Below are 21,287 nucleotides of genomic sequence, written 5' to 3'. Positions count from 1 at the left end.
ATCGTGACCCCCGAACAAAAGTGGGGCCCCAGGAGGGGTTTAGATTTTAACATATATAGGAAAATGTTTTAAAATCTTCTCAAGAACCATCGTGCAACTGTTTGGGATATTACTATGCATACATGTACATCCTTAAATAATGTAGATTCAAAAAATTGTAACTCCCGGACAATTGATGGGCACCAAGAGGGGTTCAAAATTTAAACATTTTAAAAAACAAAGGAAAAGTTTAAAAATTTTCTTCTCAAGAACTACAATGTTTTAGTTAGTGGAATATCTATGCATGCATCCTTCGCTTAGGTAGATTCATAATTCGTAAAATCGTGACCCCCGGACCAATAATGGGGCCCCAAGATGGGGTCAAAGTTTATTATAGAAATATAAAGGTAACAGGTTAAAAAATCTTCTTCTCGAGAACTACAATGCTTCAATTTGTGAGATTACTATCATGCATACAACCTTGGATAATGAAGGTTCGACAGTTTTAAATTAGTGACCCCTGGACTAATACTAGGGACCCAAGATGGGTTTAAAGTTAAATGTAGAAGTACCGGTATATATGGAAAATGTTTAAAAATCTTCTTTTCGAGAACTACAATGCATCAATTTGTCAGATAACTACGTAAGCACCCTCAGATAGTGTAGATTCGAAATTATAAAAGCCGTGACCTCAATCTAATACTGGGGCCCCAAGAGGTGTTCAAAGTTTAGCATAGAAATATAGAGGGAAAATGTTGAAAAATCTTTTTCTAGGGAACTATAATGCTTCAGCTTGTGAGATAACTATGCAAGCATCCTTAAATAATGTAGATTCCAAATAATTAAAACTTTAGCACTGGACTAATACTGTGGCCCCAAAAGGGGTTCAAAGTTTAACATAGAAAGATATATTGAAAATGTTTTTAAAAAGTTCTTCTCGAGAACTATAATGCTACAGTTTGTGAGATTACTATGCAAGGATCCTCAAATTGTGTAAACTCTAATGTAGTGGAACCAAGAGTTATCTTTCTTAATGTTCTGTACAGTCTGAGAGTTATTCCTCTTGAAGTGGAACTCTTCTACGTTCAGTTTTTCAGGTTGTGTACGTGCGGTCCCACCGCAGTGCTACACATTTTCATTCCTATGTTACTATTTATGTTGTTCAAGCCAACCATAAACCTCGGACCATTACTGGGTCCCCAGAAAGGGGTTCAATGTTTAAAATAGAAAAAGCATATGCTACGAAATGTAATGTTACAAGGAACTGCTGTTCAGGTGAGCGATGTGGCCCATGGGCCTCTTGTTTAGTTTTATAGTGAATAAGTGTTAAGGACCCTAACATTCAAAGAGCTTGATAGTTGTAGCAATTTTAGACAATATTTATCTCCTTGAGATGAAGAGCCCTTAATGAAGATCTATTGTAAAAAATTCAAAGTGTATGAGCCGGTCCTATAGTATCGCAATAGTTATATCATTTAGTCGAAAAATCTATCAATACGAAAATATTTCCAGAAACAAATGTTATTGTGAGTTTCCTCTATTATATACCTCAGTGATGTTCAGTGTGCCTCTGTTTACTATGTCTAAAAAAATTCCTGACGTCAAATGTCAATGGCTACTATACGTAAACAGAAATACCGCGATATCATAGAACCTGCGATATGATAGGAAACAAGTATAAATGTTGGATTTTTTTTTATAACTAAAGAAAAATGTATGGTCAAAGACCAAAATTATTGTACAGGCAAACTTCAGTATCTTGAACTAGATGGGACTGTTTAAAAACTTCGAGATATCCAAGTATTTAAGATATATCGAGGGTAGAAAAGTTAAAAATAACTGGCTGGGACTTACAAATCACTTTGACATATCCATTGTAATAGATGAGCTATCGATCTGGCCTCCTTAGCGTACTATAGATAATAAAGCCTCCATAAAGATAACAATTTTTAATTGACATTCATATGGTGATTTTGTTCTTAATGAGTTCTCTTGAGTTCTGTCTTATACCTCTTGTTGGGTGCATGAGTTATTTTATTTTTATTGGCCGGGGCCTTTATGTTCGTTATAATTTGGTGATATTGATAAGTTCTTTTTGATCATGTGACATGCAGATCAGGAACACTATGAGGGATTTATGGTGGTATGGGACGTATACACTTCAAATAAACAATTAAATCCAAGTGTAATTATTATATAAGTAGTTTCTTTCCCAATTTTGTCACCTATCTGTCAACTAACAGAGTAGCGCAGTGGTTTAGAGGGTATACTACTAATATGTAAGTCATGAGTTTGAATCCCGCTGGGTTTTTTACCATTTTTTTCTCTCCAAATATTTTTAAAAGCTATTTTTTGATTAAATATTGTAATTACATTTTAAAATTCTAAACCTGTGAAAGTTTTTCATCAGTTCACAAGGATCTGAAGTATCCAAATGAAAGGTCACCACCAAATGACCCTTGATTTACTCATCCAATCAGATGTTTGCTCCTGGCAGGGAATTGCCAGTCTTTATGAACTCTTGTTATTTTTTTGTGTAATTAGGATGATACTGTAAATTCCGTATACTTATTTCCACGATCCCACTGTTTTGTATCAAATCGCAAGAATATAAAATCGCGAACGCTGATCATTCATCCACATTTCTTATACATGTAGTTCCAAACTCTCAGAAATAATGGTGAGATTTTAAAATCCGCAAGGGGTGCTTCTCGCGATTTTATGAATTCCTCGCGTTTAATTAGAAATTTACAGTAATCAATCAGCTGAAATAAGAAAAAGTTTGAGGCTACAATTATATTTTTGCAAAAAAAATTCAATCCTTTCCTCCAAAGGGAAAGGATGCCTCGTGAAGATTATTTGAACCTATGCAAGCATTAATGTCAAAGCTTAGTTAATTTTTTCACAGCAAGTATAAAAAAAAACTTCTATTGATTGTTGAACCCAGGAAATATGAAAGGTGACACAATAGAGTGTCAACATTTTTATGCAGATTATATATAGAAATCTCCTTGGCAGTAGAATAAATGTCTTAAAGTGAGTACCGGGTAGTGTTCTTTGCCAATGGACTTTTTTCTACTTCAGAGTAACAATCTGGATATATAGTCTTCCATTTTCATCTGTACAATACTAAAACTTTGCCTGCTATTGATTTTATGTGTAATATGAACACTTGAGTAGGGCTTCCTCTGTTATAAATCATTGCAATCCATGATTCAATTTAAATATCATATTGCATTGGCATATGGTGACTGAGCCTGTAAGCAAAGAGAGAGAGAGAGAGAGAGAGAGAGAGAGAGAGAGAGAGAGAGAGAGAGAGAGAGAGGGGGGAGAGAGGAGAGAGTGAGGGAGGGATGTAACTGTTCAATTTATGTATGACTGTTTTGGATATTGGATGCAAAGCACAATATCTTTTTACAATTCCTTCATACTTTATAGTTATTATTTAAATAAAATATGCATCTAATATAATAATCATATTTCTTACAGAGTATATTAATTCAATGATGCTTTGTGAAATTTTTTTTCCCAAAGGTGTTCGAGCATGAATTTCAACTAACCTATTCTACATCATTATGCCTGATCTGTACATTTTCCTTACAGTCTGAGGCGTCCGAGATGAGCTACGCCAGCGACACGAAGCAGCTAGTGGAACTAGAGCGTAGGGACAGCGTACTGCGCGGCGGTATTCCTATGACGGCATTTAACTTCATCAACTCCATCATAGGATCAGGGATTATTGGTATAACTTATAAATTATCATGTTGACTATGCACGTTCTTTTGCAGGGCAAACTAATCTAGTTTGGTGCAGTTTTAGATCATAGTAGAAAATAATTGACATTTATTTAACTATTGCTGTTTTGTCACAATTCACCAAATTATATCAAAATGCCCTGCAATAAAGCAGTTTCTGCAATTATCTTGAAACACTTTATTCATATGCCAGATAATTGATGTGTGAAGTGGGTTGTTTGATGGTTTTTAAGCAAATAGGAAACATGCATAAAATATATTTACCTTCCTTGTCTATATACACGTCTGCTTGCCCTCTTCTTGAATGATAATTAGTACTGCGCTTATCACGTGATTACGCTGAGGGTATAATGCATTTCCCCCAAAAGATGATTAACTATGAATGTATACCATTATTGTAATTAATTCATTCACAAAGAAAATTAATTTTTTTATCTTAACATTTTGGATATTATGAAACTTTTGATAGATAATTCAATCTGAACAATATCTATGTATCAATAAATGTTCATGCAGCTCATCTACATCGAGTTTAATTGGAGAAAAAGAACACTTATGGGACTCCTTGGGAGCTAACTCAATAAAAGTTGTATTTAATTTTATGATAAAGCCTAGATTACCACTATAAATGTTCCATGCAAAGTTTCAATTCTAATCAAATAAAGTTTAACATTTGAAATAAGAGTCTCCCTTTAGACTACACCACTAGGACTCCCTTTAGCCTCATGCACATTTACTGAACAGGTCCATTTCCATGGTAATTTTGTGACATAAATGAAATGAAATTCAAAATAGACTGTGACAAGTAATTACATGTAATTTTAACCATTGACAAGTAATTACATGTAATTGTAACCAGTGACAAGTAATTTCATGTAATTGCAACCAATGACAAGTAATTACATGTAATTGTAACCAATGACAAGTAGTTGCATGTAATTACAACCAATGACAAAAATTTTAAACCCTTATCTGAGCTAAAGTACTTGTTAATGAATACTTAATATTTATAATTTATTTGCATCTACATGTATTAAGATTATAGTAAAAATGATTTCTGTTCATCTTTAGATAAAAAAGATGTTCTCTTTTGCACTACATAATTTATATACTATTTTCTCAAAGGCCTAAATACTTTTTTCAGTAGTGTTTAATTTGATTGTGTTTAATATTACACGTATTTCACTCTTGGATCTCTCCGCACAAGGAACATCTATGGGCAACCCAAATTTCAATTGCCTGGTATGATGGGGAAAGAAGTTGCATATATTGAAAATGATTTTGGTTTTTTCTTCTATGGAATAGGTATACCTTTTGCCCTAAAACAAGCTGGATTTGGAATGGGAATTTTTCTGCTGATTTTCACCGCAGTAGTTAATGGTAAGATATTCGATTACAATCCTCGAAGATTTTTCTTCCAGACATTTTAAAAAACTTTGGACATATTTTTTTGGGTGATTTTGCTAATGCACATGCATGGGTCGAATACGTACATTACATTTTGTGCATAGCTGATACTTATCACTTCTATACAATGAATCATTAAGTATGTAAGTACATGGACATTAACAATGCAGAAATTCAATATAAAGTTTTCACCTATTGACTTGCTGTGGGAGTTTTATTGATTTATAATGCTTATTTATAAATAATTAATATTTAACAATGAAGATGGAGAATTGAAAACCTAAAAAAATCATTAATTTTAACTTTTGTTTCTAATTTCAGACTATTCAATCATTCTCCTTGTGGAGGCAGGGAAATTATCAAACACAGATAGCTACCAAGTAATTATCATTTTAACTACTGATATTTAGTATATTTTTGTTGTTGAATATTTTGAAAATAAAATTCATAGAAGACATTCAGAATCTAACTTAAGTTATAAGGATTTTCTTTTCCCTTTTACTGTAAACCAACTTTTGTTGGTGAAGACTTTATTTCGCGTTAAATTACTTCCGATAAAGTGTTTCGCAGCAATCACGACGAAGTCTTATCTTGTAATGACAACAGTACAACAACGACAGTATGGTGCTGACAAAATTTGGTTTACAGTGTGACCAAAAGTTATAAATTAATTCACAAATAATGATGACTTTGTTAGTGTTTGACAATGAACTCGTGTTTTTGTAGGATATGATAATGGTGGCCTGTGGGCGGCCCGGGTTTTATCTTTTGACACTGTTACAGTTCCTGTATCCCCTTATAGGTGAGTGGAATAATTCTCTATGGGCAAAACTCTGTGATGTACTGTACATGTATTACATTTAACTGTGTACTTTATTTTAGCGTTTTTGGCAGAAAACAGGTTTCACTTAATTTAGTTCATAGCTGATTGTCTTGCATATGTGTATATTAATGATAGGTGCATTTAGAAATACCTTATTAATTCAAATTCATGCTAATAGGGTGAACAATAATTTTTTGTCAAATATTGAACATGCCAAATATAATTATTTGTCCAGACGTACTTTAGATTCCTAACTAAATGCGAGGAATTAATATCTGCGTAAAATTGTGAGATTAGCTTATTATCTAGCAAATTTTGAAATCTTGCTTTTTTGGAAACAGATGTAACCTAAATGAAACAATGAAAAAAAAAATAACATTGCTGTTTTATATTCTTGTGATTTGACGTAAAACGATTGAATCATGGAATTATTAAGTATTTATCTCTATTAATGAATTTTATTTTGTTGTCCTATCATCTCTGTCTAAATCCTTACTATGCCATTGTTCTTTTTTTCTATCTATTCATTCTTTCTTCATTACATGGAATATGTCTGATAATCACTACAATTCTATTCAGTGAATAAACTTGAGGAAATTCAACAAATATCATAAAAACCTTGTTGTTGAACATATATATCAGTAAATTAGACCTTTAATGTCTTTTTTATTGAATAAAAATGGGAAATGCAAGTTTGGTTACAAAAATTAATTGCTGCAGACCAGATTGCTAAATTTTAAAGTTAAATTGTTAGGAATTACAGTGGTTTACAGTACACACACACACACACACACACACACACACACACACACACACACACATATATATATATATATATATATATATATATATAGGACTTATGATTGCCATATGTTTGATATCTTGAACCCTCTTCTTTTCAGCCATGATAAGTTACAATGTCATCATAGGAGACACGATCACAAAGATTATTGTCAGGATTGGCAAAACAGGTTAGGTTTACATAGATCTCTAAATACAGAATCAATTTTATAGGTTCTTTATTTTTATCATTAAGTAGGTTGTTTATAATGCTTTGAAAACCTCAGAATAAAATATAAAGTGTTCCTTAAACTAAGTTATACTAGTATATCTACTGAATTGTTATGAAGCTGTTAAACTTAATTTTTTATCATTAGAAGCAGAGAAATTAAGACTTTTTTTCTCATGATAATTAATTTTACAACATTTAGAAGTCTGGCAAATTAAAACATTTTAATGCAGGTCACATTGTATTCTATTAATTATTCTTCATCTTAAATACTGAAATCTGATTGGGTTAGATGCTGTTGGTAATCCGTTCTATTACCCTCAGTATTAGCAACACACTTGGCAACAGGTAACACGACCAATTGTTTTATGCGCTTTGCTTCAGTTGACAATGGTTTTCCTAGGGATGCCAATTTGAACTGTTACCTTCACAAACATGCTTTTTTTTAATAGAAGCACACCAGTTTGCACAAACAAATAATATTTATGCTTTTTTGTCCACAAACTTTTTTGTGACAGCCAAATAAATCCATCAGATCGGCTTGACCATTTCCTAAAAATTGTTTTAGCTGCACAAATTTTCCTTAAATTTGTTATTAATCAGAATTTTAAAGAAATATTTCAAATTGACATCACATTAGTCTTGCTTGATCATTATTATGGGGGAGAAGTATAAATTTATTATTTGCTTTGTTTATTTATATGGTAACTAAATATACATTTTTAGAGTTCCATAAAAGAACATGTAAATCTACATGAAGTGGTGAATCATTAGTCTAAATATGAATTTCTAATTCTAAAACAAATCTCTAAGACATATGTAGCATATTGGTTAGTACTATATAAATATTGCCTGTGTGGGAGGGTAACAGTGAAAATTGAAATGCCCGAGAAAACCATTGTCAACCGAATCAAACTGAGGTTGACAATGGTTTTCCAGGGGTGTCTGAATTTCAACTGTTACCTTTCTAAACAGGCCCTATTTATTTTATTATACTGAATGCCTTAATTCCAAAAAAAAATTAACTTCTTTTAATTATTAGGAATGACATGAATTCTACGGTGAACAGTAAGCGCATAGTTCAAGCACATATGTCACAATTTGTTTTGTTATACTTTGAATTCATGTTAAATACTGAAATCTGATTGGTTAAGACGCAGTTCATAATCCGTTCTATTACCCTCAGCGTTAGCAACGCACTTAACAATGGGTATCATTACAAATTGTTACATGCACGAAAATTATGCGCGTACGGTTCGCTGTAGAATTCACGTTATTCCTATATAAAAGCAGTAAAATTTTCTTAAAAATTAAGACATTCAGTATAACAAAATAAATAGTGCCTGTTTGGGAGGATAACAGTTGAAATTGACACCCCTCGAAAACCATTGTCAACCTCCGCTTCGCGTCTGTTGACAATGTTTTTCTCTGTTACCCTCCCAAACAGGCACTATTTATATAGTGTTACCTGTTGCCAAGTGTGGTGCAAACGCTGAAGGCAATAGAACGAATTATAAACTGTCTAAACCAATCAGATTTCAATATTTAACATGAAAGTATAATAAATGTAGATATATAAATTATTTGGTAATTAATGCTCAATGATTGAATTCTCTTAATGACACTTACTTACATGGATATGATTACCAGTATTAATTTAGAGGGCAATATTGCCCAGATAATGTTTGCAAGAACTGATTAAGTGTGATATCCTTTTTCCAGCTAATCTCGGTGGGACTGTGTTAGGTAACAGACAGTTCATCATATTCCTGTCCACGCTAATGGTCACACTGCCTTTATCGCTGTACAGGAATATAGCCCAGCTCAGTAAGGTAGGTACTGAGAGAGAGAGAGAGAGAGAGAGATATGGAGAGAGAGAGATGTTGCTTCCTACCAATTTGATTAACAAAAAAACTAAAGACAATTTATTTTCATTGCTGTGATTACTTCGGCATGTTTATTGAAAAATTGTCACCAGCAATTAATGCAAAACAAATATCAACCAGACATAGTGACTGTCTTTATCTTATAAACTGTAAGGAACTTAATATTAAGCACCTGTTGCACCTATTGCGGGTTTTAGAATTACACTTTTATTTTTCATGGAGTTATGAAGTTTGATTTACCGGGTAATACACATGTATATCAAAATTTCATGATATAGCATAATTTATCTCGTGATTTGACCCAAATTGACAGAATTAAGTACTTGCTTAAAATAAAGGAATGTAGAGTATCAGTATATAATGATAGCTACATAAGTATTGCACTGTATTGTAAGTGTTACAGTTACTGTAAAAGAGTTTAATATACTGTAAATGAACTTTTATTTGCGTGCAAGAAATTTTCGCGATGTTCGCAAGGGCCTTATTGTCGCGAATATTTCTTGACGCGAACCAGTATTTGCCATATAGTTGTTATAAAACAAACCAGGTGTAGATAAGGCTTGGTTGCGGAAATTAGTTGTCGCGAACCAGTTCATCTCGGGTAAATCACGAAATAAAGTTGTTGCGAATAATAGTTGGTTTACAGTATTTGGTTTTCTATTTCAGTGGGCCTTCCTCTCCATCATCTTTGTCTTCTTTATATTGGTCACAATTTGTATAAGGACAGGAGAATATGTCAAAGAAATGTAAGTGTTTTCAATCATTATATTGGTGAACTAGTTAAAACATCCAGCACTCTATGGTTCCTTAGATATCCATTCATGGGCATCAAGTTTCGTGGATCTTGTGAAAATCACAGTTTCAAGAATATGTAAAAATTGGGTCAGTGATCTTAGCATTAAAAATATGCTTTTAGAAATTGTATTTCAATGAACATTTGGTTTCTTTGATGAACTCAAAAATTAAATCCATGATTCAATAAATATTGGTGAAACCACGGTTTCTTAAGCAGACCCAATGGAATTAAAGAGAAACTTATGCATACTTCTCATTTGAAACTTTATGACTCAAATTAAACTTCATGTATATTATATTTAATTTATTCTTAAAAGGACCATTTAAGATTCTTGTTTTAAAAAAAATATTATGATCAGACTTTGTCCCTTCCTTTACATTTATAACAGACTATGCATGCTGGTATGAAAATGGAGATCTATTTAAGGTTCTGTGCTCCAAGGGTTTGTCTTAAAATCTCAAAAAGGAGATACTGTATATGGTGAAAAGAAAAGAGCTGTGAAAAGCTGGTCTGGAGTAATCATTTTTGCAAACTTAAGAAGCAGATGGCTAATATGTTTTTTCCCCAGTGATCTTTATCTATTACATTTGGTATTGATTTTGCATTATTAACCTGGAAGGTCTAGACAGGCTTAAAAGCTTGAATCTGTGAGTGAGTCACTTCTTTTGTAGGCAGACCAAAAATGAGATAATGTAACTGGTGTCTAAAAGATTCTTATAGTACTCATAGTTCCAATTCAAATCAATAAACTAAAATTCATACATGGATATACCAGAAAAATGATGATGTAACTGTTGTCCAAAAGATCCTTTGAGTACTCTAGAGTATTTTTTTATTACAGCATAGTGCTTGCAAATACTTTGGAATCATTTAAATTTGTGGGGGCCATTTTCGTGAATTATGGGTTTTTTCCTTATCCATGGGGGATGTTAATTTGGGGCATCGTCCGTTTTCATTTTCAATAAGAATACTAACCAATCAAAATTTGTTTTTGTTGAGGATGTAGGGGTGGGTTAAGCATGAATACCATGAAAATTTAGCCATCTTGAATTCTATTGATTCAACAGTACTCTGCAAATACACTTCACTGATGTACACTGAAGTGATGACCACTGTCTTATGGTTTAGAATTATCATTTTTTTCTGATGTCGCAGACCACCTACAGAAGATGCCTGGTATGTGGCTAATTATAATATAGCCCAAGCTGTTGGTATTATGGCTTTTGGTGAGTTTTAAATATAAATTCTTTACTTTTTTTTTTTTTTTTTATACAAATTATTGATTTGAAAAATTTAAACTTACTCTTATTTTCTACATCATTGTGTTGCATACATATACATACAGCAGTAGTAAAGGAGTAAAGTTGTTTGAGAAAATATTGAGAAATATTACCTGCATGTGCAGTTGCTGGAGAATATCTCTATTCTCTAGATATTCTGTTGCTAAATTATGTACATTGCATTGAATGGATAGAATTGGATGATTATTAAGTAATGTTTATTGCACAGAATATGGGTTCAGAAAAGGTAGTAATTTTCCCCAATCTTATACATGTGCAACAAACATGTGTCAATTTAACCTACTTTTGTACATGTTCATAAATGTGTCACAATAACCTACTTTTGTACCAATGCAGCATACATGTGTCACCACAACACTTTCCTGATTCATGGGTCTCTGGAGAACCCCACCCACCAGCGCTGGAGTCTGGTCACCCACCTCAGCATTGGATTCTCCATGACCCTCATGCTGATCCTCGGAATTCTGGGATACGTATCCTTTACTGGACATACACAGGGTAAGACACTCAAGTCTTTATCACTGGTTACAGTGTATTCATTCAAAATATTTTATTTATCAAGTTTTTAAGTCAGACTCTTTTAATCCACTCTCAATGTTATTTTGTGATAGTGTGGTTGAAGGTAGCATGGTATGTAATGTAGGTACATTTAGTAATTGTAAATTTTGGAGGATGTAATGTGCTAATTATGTGCATATTAAGTTAAAAATTCCTTCTGATTTTAGAAAAATGACCTCTTGTAATGAACGACTCTTCTAAACTCCTCTAGTCTAGTGCTTCATTGATTTAGTTACAGTATATTTTTTTTCTTAACAGGTGACCTGTTAGAAAACTATTGCCATGACGATGACCTGATGAATGTCTCTAGATTTGTCTTTGCTCTCAGCATCATGCTGACCTACCCAATAGAATGCTTTGTCACAAGAGAGGTCTGGACTTTTACCTTTATAAACCAATCTACAATATATAAGCTAGCAAAAATTATTAGGATTTACAATTTATCTAATTTTCAATGCTAAATTCAAAACTTGGCTACTGTTTTAAAATACAGGGAAATATGCATTGCACCCCCCCCCCCCAACCCATTTTATCTTCGCCCTTTCTCCCTTGCTGCCAATTAGCTTAAAGAAGACTGGGAGAATTCAATTGGCTCATAGTATCTCTCTTAAAACACAACTTTGACTGGGTAATAATTTAAGATGAGACAAAACTGTTTGCAAGTGGAGAAAGGTGAAAAATAACAAGGGGCGAAAATAACACGGTGTGATAATAACACTGTATACACTATTATTTGTAGCTCTCCACTAAGCTTTAATATTTATTTTTTCTAAAGAGGTAAAGTCTGTGTAAAGTTCAATGATTATTTTGAAAGGAAGGATGGGAGAGGAGTTAAAATATAACATGCTAATTCTAGTGAGATATTAAATATGACACTTAATTTTAACCTTGCAATTGAAAATAAACAAATAATATGTCTGTCTCTTTTAAAGTTAAAAGTTATAATGCCATATCATGTATCATCATAACATCATAAATGATAATGTTTTATTCAACAGGTCATAGAAAATGCATTTTTCCCTTCCCAAGATCCCTCACCAACATGGCGGCATCTTGGCGTCACTATAGGTGTTGTCATTCTAACTGTTGTTATATCCTTGACAACAGATTGTCTAGGCATTGTGCTAACCTTTAATGTAAGTTTAAACTTTCTGATTGATTTTAATTCAACATTCTTATTGCAAATTCATGTAAACAGTGAAGTCAGTTTTGTCAAAAAGTGTATTTTTAAGGAATGAAAGTTGTTTGTCCTTGAAACTTACTGTACGTAAGCCTGTTGCTCTGTATACATAAAAGTTCTTGCAAATATTAAAATGGATATGCTAAATGTTGCTGAATGCTTCTCATAATTGTAATCCATTAAAATAATTTAATTAATTTATCCATACATCATGTTCATTATAATTACTGTAGGTTCATTACTTAACGCAAAGAATTAATATCCGCGGAAAATCTTGAGAAGCACCCCTTGCAAATTTTAAATTCTTGCTTTCATTTTTAACTCTTGTAAAATAAGGATTCTACAGTAATTCATTAAGTATTAATTATTAATTGATTGTTAATTTTCAGGGTGTTCTGATTGCTTCACCTTTGGCTTTCATCATCCCTCCAGTCTGTGTTATGAAATTGCGACAGGAGCCCATTCTCTCCAAGACCAATATTATTCCCATTATCATTGCTGTGTTCGGAACTCTTGTAATGGTTTTTGGTACTGTAGTGGCTCTTGTCGATCTCTCCGAGGGGTTTTCTTGTAGTCATGGTAATGAGATGCCCTACTGTAAGAATGACCAGCCCTCGGCCAATGGAACTACTGCTTTTCCTTTCTCCACAGCAACACTTGGTACTACACCTTTTGGCTGAAATAGGAGTTAATCTGCTGAAAGAATGAATTCCATTGGATAAATAGCTTTTCCAGTGTTAGTAATCACTAATATGAGAGAGAGAGAGAGAGAGAGAGAGAGAGAGAAATGATTTATATGACTAATTTTGTGAATTAACAGTTAAGTAGGAATGGTTAAAATTGTTTGTGTAAACCGAAGTCTAAAAACATGAAAATTTATGACTGTGAGCATGTTTTGGTTGTGATTGTTTAACAACCACTGCTTCTTAAAAAATGCTATTGCATAAATGTTCAATGAAATTAACATTTAAAATTCAAAGTCAAAATGAAAACTTACATCAGTCTTTAGAATAGATTTTCCCTAATCCCTGTGATGTTTTAGTTACAATAAAATATAAAGTTATAAATAACACTATTTGAAATAAAATGGTTAATCAGTATTTAAAGTAAAGTGGTACGTAGGGATGTTTGCTGATTTAAGGTACATTGCTCATTCTGATCAACAACACATAGATCTCTCTTTGATAAACTACAGTTAAACTTCGATATCTCGAACACTAATATCTCGAATACAATGGATATGTCGAAGTGATTTGTAAGTCCAAACCACTTAATATTTTTTTAGTATTTCACCCTCGATATCTCGAATACTCGGATACTTCGAACTAATTAAATAGTCCCATCTAGTTCGAGATAACGAAGTTTGACTATACTTTTATTCTAATATAAAACAAGTTTGTAAAGATATATTTTACAAATTACTGATTTTGCATGTATTTAACGTTTTGAATTTAGATTCATTTTCACTGAAACTGACTGTTATATAAATAAAAGGGTTGGAATTAATGAACCATAATATTTTAAAGAAAAACATGCAATCAGCATATTGAATATCAACCATCCAGGGCAATCACAAACGGTGGTGAATGTTTGAAGTACAGGAAGATTATTGTATTTGATATCTGTCTCTGTGTTATATGTTTCAATGATATTTTTATATGTGGTGGTGTTCAATTATCATTTAATTTTTTATAATCAGTGTACTTGTAGATCTGACTTCATATATTTATTTATGACAGGGTTCATATATTTTAAGTTTATGAATGTATTAAGTGTAAGTTTAGTTACAATCATAGAGGACTATATATGATATGGGCCTAAAATGCCCCCCCCCCCCCCCCGTAAAATCAACATCATCATCTTACTAATTCTTTGCTTTCTTTGTACAAATATATATACGTGATATTTTTTTCATAATTTCATTTTGATTCAAGGGCCCACAATTTAGAATTATGACATCGTAAAGATAACCTTTTCCTGCCTTTTTTGCATTTGTAGCATAAAATGGCTTGTTTTTAAGCAGATTTTCTTCAGAAAACGTAGAGCGCATGCTTGAACAAACAAAATAATTTAATCAGAGATGTTTCTAGCTAAGACTAATATGTGTCAAAAAAAAATTCCCTGTTCAAAGCGTCGCTCTTAATTTCCCATTCATAAAAAGAAAAGAAAAATGTCAATTTTTGACTGATTTTGATTGAATTATAAAAATAGCGTCACTTTTGACGTCCTATACTGCAAGTGAGTGCAAATGAATCTAATGAATAGGTGAAAAATATATTTTATTACAACTCTTCTAAAAAATAACATAATTTATTGTACCCGAAACACTTACAAAAATGGCGAATTTTTTAGGCCAAATTTGACTCATATCATGTATAGTTCTTTGCTTTGTTATGTTTTTAGGAATCTGTTAACCTAAGGGCTCATGATTGCTCTGACCAGAATTTTTGTTTTTGTCGTTGACCATTGTTGTTAACCTATTATTTTTTTTTACCTTCTTTCCTGGAACCACTTGGCCGATTAAATTTAAAATATACGAATGAATACAAAATTAAATTCCTAACATTTTAGCTTTCTCGGTTGATTTAATTTCATTTTAGATTGTTCATCTGCACATGCCCTCTGAGGAGTAAAATTGTAAACTAGGGACAGATACAAAAGAATCCCTTGATGTTGACATTGCATTGAAAACCAAGGAAGCAAATTTTATTTTGAAAAAAAGTAAGAAGGCACTGATTGACTTTCGTCGGATTTTGTCTTCAAATTTCAAGTTTTTGTTGAATATTTACATTTGGTTCTGTAATTGTTATTTGGTGACTTATCAAAACTAGATACTGCTTTATTGTTCGTTGTTCATTACAAGTATACGTGTAGATCTGATGAGCGATGAAACCCATTGACTTTTTGTTTCTTTTCCAACCACGGTGTTTATTATGTTTGTATATTGATTTTTTTTTATTATTATTAACTTTAAAGTTTATATATGTGATAATGAATTTTGCAAAAAAATTATCTATTTAATGTTTAATATATACATACATTTATCAAGAAAATTGTATACAATATGTTTTATTTTTTCTGTTAGAAATAATAGCTTGACGCTTAGATACTTGGACATTATTGATTTTTTTTTCAATCTTTTTCTAAACATTTTCATCTTGACCTTTTTGTCAACGATCATATTTTCTTTGTTCTACGTCTGTTATCATATGTTATATTTATTTATGAAAAGATTAAATCTACAGTATTTCATTTAAATCGTTTTCAATTTTATTTATTTCTATAATGCGTATAAGAGAAGCTTCAAGTTGCCAATGCAGAGAAAGATTACCATTGTCTAAATAACGCGAGAAGTTATTTGGGAAAAAATAATTTAGTTGCTACCCGAAATTTTCATTTTGTTGTGTGCATGAAGATTTGTGCGTATAAATATTTATGACATATTTTATATATCATGGGTTAATTTCTATATACAACCAAACTCATATGGAAGTAAAAGCATTTCCCGCGGTAAAACAATGTCATTTAAAAAAAAAAACCTTAAAAATATTGTTTACCGGATTCAAAAAATATTTCTAAATAAAAATAGGCCTATATGTATGCTTTATAAGTGAAATTTGATTTGTAAACCCTATTACAGTTAATCGAGCGACCTTATATTTTTGTTAAGTAGAGATAAGTTTCCCCAGTATAATTCTGATAGAATTTTTTTTAATGGATATTATAACACAATGTTAGTTTGAATATTTAATTTATATTAAGATAAAAAATAAAGCAATTTCATTTTAATTGCGATGAGAACTTTGATTATCTCTTAATAAATGACTTATTTGCATATTTATTTAAAATGACAAGATTAGAATGGTTTAAAAAATATACAGTATTTTTAAACACAATGATCTACTTTCTTGACCAATACCTCTAAAGCAGTTCAGTTTATAATGAATATTATTAAAATAAATGTAAATACTGAGTTTATAATCCGTTCTATTATTCTCATCGTTACCAACAAACTTAGCAACGGTTAACACTATTCAAATATTGACTGGGGTAAAGGGCAACATTGATTATAATAGCCCCCCAAGGGACAAAATATTGCCGGACGTGAAGTGGATGGCAACATATTTGTCCCAATATAATCCATGTTGCCCAAAAACAGGTATAATATTTTTTCGGACGAGCTAAGATCACGATTATTGACTAGTCGTCCACATAGAGTTATATAGTGAGAATATACTACTGAATATAACAAAACGAATTGTTACCTGCACGTAAATTATGCGCCATAGAATTCCCGTCATTCCTAAAGAAGTCAGTTAAGTTTAAAAATGAAGACATTCAGTATAAAAGAATAAATAGTACCTGTTCGACAGGGCAACAGTTGAAATCCACACCCCCGAGAAAATCATTGTCAAGCGACGCTTCAATTTCAACTGTTACCCTCCTAACAGGCACTATTTATAAATTATATACTGTTTGCGCAAATCGCCCCATAAGGTATATAATTATTAAAACTGTCCGTTTTGAATATACATTTGCTAACCTAATGCACAGAAGAACGTACTATTTCAGTCCTTTTTCACATATTTCTAATGATAATAAATAATTTTATAGCGCCCTATTCTAGAGCACTTTACATACGATGGACATAAAATGGACATGGCAAAATATAGAAAGTATAGCTATAAAACAAAAGGAAAGTATTAATATAAGCTGTAAAACAAAAGGAAAGTATTAATATAAGCTGACGAAGTAAAAAAGATATTTATAATGGTAAATATATGAATATAATAGTACTTTACTAAAGTTTCAAAAATATTTATCTTAAAAGCTGATAAAAGGCTGGTTTTCAAAAATTCAAATGTAGGTTTTCAGTTGTTTTTTAAAACATTTGACGGATTGGCTTTACGGATACCCTCTTGAAAATTGTTTTATAAAAAGAGAGCGACAGAGCCGAGTTGTCTTTCACCATATACGTCGCAGTGTGCACTTTCGGCAAGATCAATGACAAGCTCCCATCGAAGTTTTTAACGGTTTGTTCCCGTTTTGCACACATTTGAAAATTGGGTATCAAAAAAATGTGTGCGAAATGGGAATTTGACCAGAAGAGATAATTGCTTAATTGCTATAGTCTGTATTACAGTTCCTCAGAAGGGAATTGGTAATAATATAAAACATATCTACTCGCAGTTGATATTTACATTTATTTTATGTTGCAATATAAGTTGCATAAAACCCAATTTACTTAATAATTGACATCTATGTTCTTGAATTTAATTTCAAACATCAAATTAGTCATAAACATTTTCATTTATTTCTTTAGACAATAAAGATAACTGCAAAACTTTTGTACATGTGGGGTTCTTAATACTTGAAAATATAGTCACCTTAAAACTTGATGCGAAAAATAAATAATGATGATGATTTACGTTTGGATGGACTTTCTATACAAGATAATATGTCCGGCTTGGATGAGGGGTAATCTTCAATGAGATATTGTCATTGGATTGTATTTTGAATCGCATCGCATTTCTTGTTTTCGGCCGTTTGAATTGTCGCTATGCAATGTACAAAACAAATGAAACTACCTTTAAGTCATAAGATATCTGCTTTAAGTTAGAAGAGAATATCATACCTTAATATTTAATTTTTAATGATTTTGTGGACATTAATTGTCTATTGAAAATACTGGACTGAGAACTATCGTCAAATACGGTACTTCAGGGATTGAAATATTTCGTGACAAAGGTCTGTTTCCTTATATAATCTCCTTTCTGTTTATGTAAAACAACCAATTATAAACATGTGTTTTATATATTTTGCAACTAAGTTGTAAAAAGAGATCCGGCATACCCCAAATGACTGTAGTTTCCCCCTTCATTCTATAATCATTCATTGAAACAGCTTTCAATTGGCTTGGGACCGACGAATTTTCCTCAGTTCATTCATTTTTTTATATTTAAGAATGAACATATCATTCTCTTTATTTTATCAAATGAAAAATTGCAAATAGTTATTAATCCTTAAACACATCAAAATATCTATATTCTTCTTGTTTTATCGTTAATGCGCTGTTAAAACACAGGTAAAATCGATCCAGGTAAAATCTTGGTTTGAAAGCAGATTATAATTGCTATTACAACACAGATCACACCTATTGTTCTATACCCAATTATCAATTGTGTGTGCAAAACGGGAACACACCTCTATAACTTTGTCATTTCTTTCAAAACTAAATAAAGGATACTAATTTCGTAGTAATTTTTGTTTAAGATAGGAAAAAAATTCCTCCCCAAAAAAAAGTCCACAGTTATATATTAATTAACATTTTATCTTTATCATATGCGATATAACATAATGTTGTTGTGGACGACTTTAAAAGAATGTGCCATTTTTTAAAATGATTTTTGACCGAATTGTTAAAAAAGTTAAATATTTACCGGATACTTTTTACAAACAATTGTTCAAGTTGCAATATGCGTATTTTTTTTAGTTCTAAACAACTTTTTGTTTTTAAGGCATACATTGAAAGAAAGAGACATGTGCCTTCTTCTCACAGCAACCAAGGAAAAGGTTTGATTTTAAATCTGCATAAGAGTACATGTTTCAACATAACACTGCATTTTTTTTACATTGATATCCAAAATGTTTTAGAGTTACTGGGAGTTACTAGGGGATCAATCTCTATAACTTTAGGACAACAGATATTTGTTACCAAAAGTTGTTCATTATTTACTATGCATTTAATGCAAATTTATGTGATATTTTTTTTACGCAAAGTTGGTATCTTTGGCTACTTGTATTTGAAAAAAAAACAAATGCGTGGTTTCAAAAATATCTTACGTATGAATTAAGATAAATTCAACATTTATGTCCTGATGGCAAACAATATTAGACTTGTTTAAAGGTTAAAGATAAGTGATTTCGCGGAAGGGAAGTCTTCCGCAATTCTTTTTAAAGTTCGTGTCTTATTGTGTATCCTACGGTACACTCTAAAGTTGATTATCAAGAAAGCTCTGTCCAAAATGTCTGACTTCCACCAGCCAGAGACCACGGTATCTCCCACTGTGGCTCCTTTACAGGGTGGAGGAATTGTGCAACAAAGCTACTCCGCAGCTGCTAACAAAACAGATGTGGCTGCCAGCACCAGTACCGCTATATCTGTTCCAGGGGGGTCGGGGACCAGGAGCACCGCTGCGGCGGCTAGTGGAAGAAATGTGGTGGCGTTAGATACCATATCTACAGAGAAAGCAACAGGGGGAGCAATATCTGTTAAGGATGATCCCCGCTCTAAACTGATGTATTATCTTCTGTGCATCTCCGGCGTTTTTGGTGAGTTTTACAGCATATGTAAGGGAATTGTAAAGGCTGACTCAACTACCGAAATTGATTGTCTTCTTGAAGCGGACAAATTCAATCTTCTTACGGTGGAACAATGCGACAAAGTATTAATACTATGTGATGTATTGCGTCCAAACTTGTTCATTGACAAGTGTATCTTCAAGAATTCACAAAAGTGTGGAAAGTCTTTAAACAAATTTTACAAAATAGAGGAAACAGAAAAATCTCTTGCCATTCAGAATGAAGTGGTATTACGAGGGGTGAAGCGACAGGTTTCATATATCATGTATTACAAGCAATCTTATTTTGAGGAATATTATTTTGAGCCTATGAGACTTTTGGAGCATCGATTAAGAGCAATCAGAAAGGGAAAACACTTGTGAGTAAGATTATAATTTTTTTGATTTAACCATAGTCATTTAAACGATATAAGCTGTAAGTGAAATAAAAATGTTATATAGAAAGATAAGAAAAGTGTATCTACACCATCTTCTTTATTGGTTTTTATATACTGTCTTTCCATATTTCAGGGAAACGTTTACAGAAAACTACAAGGTTCACCTGTTGTTAACTATTATTTTTCCGTTCTGGGTCGTAGTTTGGGTCGCCATGGTAATACGTTTCTTTCAAATTAATAATAAACTAGCGATACACAATGAAATTTTTGTAGAGGTTACAATAATTCATCCTTTTTATTTGTTTGAAAATATTTTCCTCTTATAAAGCGTAAATTTATATATCATACTTTTTATTTGTATTGCATAATATTTAATTCGTATTTTACATATTTTGACTTGCAATTAGATATTCTATGTTATCAAATTATAACATACAAAAAGCTATATCAAATATTGTGATCGTAATAAATGATTTAAAATATGTTTATTTTGTTATGCTTTAGTGTATCAACGAGGGTAAATCGAGTGACAATGAACCATTACAAACAGTACCATAGTACTAAAATACCATCTGTCCGACTACTCAAGGAACGCAACCGTGAACTAGCAAAGAACCGTGTCAAATATTTCTTTATATCAGTGTAATAAACCTCGTTCTTTCGTGGAATAAATTTTAGCTCTATTTGCAACAACACAGATATGTCTGGTAGTTTTATTTAAATGATTATTGATCATGAGTTTTGTTTTTTTTGTATCATTTGATATGAATGTATGAACAAAATATGATATATTGGAAGCATATTATGATTTAACATATATTTGAATTGCTAAACACTTTTTACGTACAGCCAAAT

General features: G+C 31.9%; 2 protein-coding genes across 8 annotated transcripts in view; both read left to right on the top strand.

Annotated features, from left to right (window-relative positions):
- Positions 1 to 15,952, top strand: part of LOC128164019 (putative sodium-coupled neutral amino acid transporter 11) — a 23,005-nt gene extending 7,053 nt beyond the window's left edge. For all 7 annotated transcript variants that reach the window (XM_052827730.1, XM_052827734.1, XM_052827729.1 and 4 more), the window contains 12 exons: positions 3,583 to 3,721; positions 5,040 to 5,114; positions 5,463 to 5,521; positions 5,868 to 5,943; positions 6,867 to 6,935; positions 8,696 to 8,805; positions 9,526 to 9,605; positions 10,811 to 10,881; positions 11,293 to 11,454; positions 11,773 to 11,885; positions 12,513 to 12,650; positions 13,084 to 15,952. In XM_052827730.1, the coding sequence (XP_052683690.1) occupies positions 3,583 to 3,721; positions 5,040 to 5,114; positions 5,463 to 5,521; positions 5,868 to 5,943; positions 6,867 to 6,935; positions 8,696 to 8,805; positions 9,526 to 9,605; positions 10,811 to 10,881; positions 11,293 to 11,454; positions 11,773 to 11,885; positions 12,513 to 12,650; positions 13,084 to 13,374 (1,383 nt within the window). In that variant the 3' untranslated portion in view covers positions 13,375 to 15,952. The remainder of the gene's footprint in view (positions 1 to 3,582; positions 3,722 to 5,039; positions 5,115 to 5,462; positions 5,522 to 5,867; positions 5,944 to 6,866; positions 6,936 to 8,695; positions 8,806 to 9,525; positions 9,606 to 10,810; positions 10,882 to 11,292; positions 11,455 to 11,772; positions 11,886 to 12,512; positions 12,651 to 13,083) is intronic.
- Positions 15,953 to 19,675: 3,723 nt separating this feature from the next.
- Positions 19,676 to 21,214, top strand: LOC128164027 (uncharacterized). The gene is made up of 3 exons (XM_052827743.1): positions 19,676 to 20,414; positions 20,566 to 20,647; positions 20,937 to 21,214. The coding sequence occupies exons 1-3, from the start codon at positions 19,720 to 19,722 to the stop codon at positions 20,988 to 20,990; spliced, it is 831 nt and encodes a 276-aa protein (XP_052683703.1). The 5' UTR covers positions 19,676 to 19,719; the 3' UTR covers positions 20,991 to 21,214.
- The last annotated feature ends 73 nt before the right edge of the window (positions 21,215 to 21,287 follow it).

This window comes from Crassostrea angulata, chromosome 9, assembly GCF_025612915.1.
Source record: "Crassostrea angulata isolate pt1a10 chromosome 9, ASM2561291v2, whole genome shotgun sequence".
Taxonomy (NCBI): Eukaryota; Metazoa; Mollusca; class Bivalvia; order Ostreida; family Ostreidae; genus Magallana; species Magallana angulata.
Note: the sequence above shows the minus strand (reverse complement) of the source record. Positions and strands in the feature narration are given on the sequence as shown.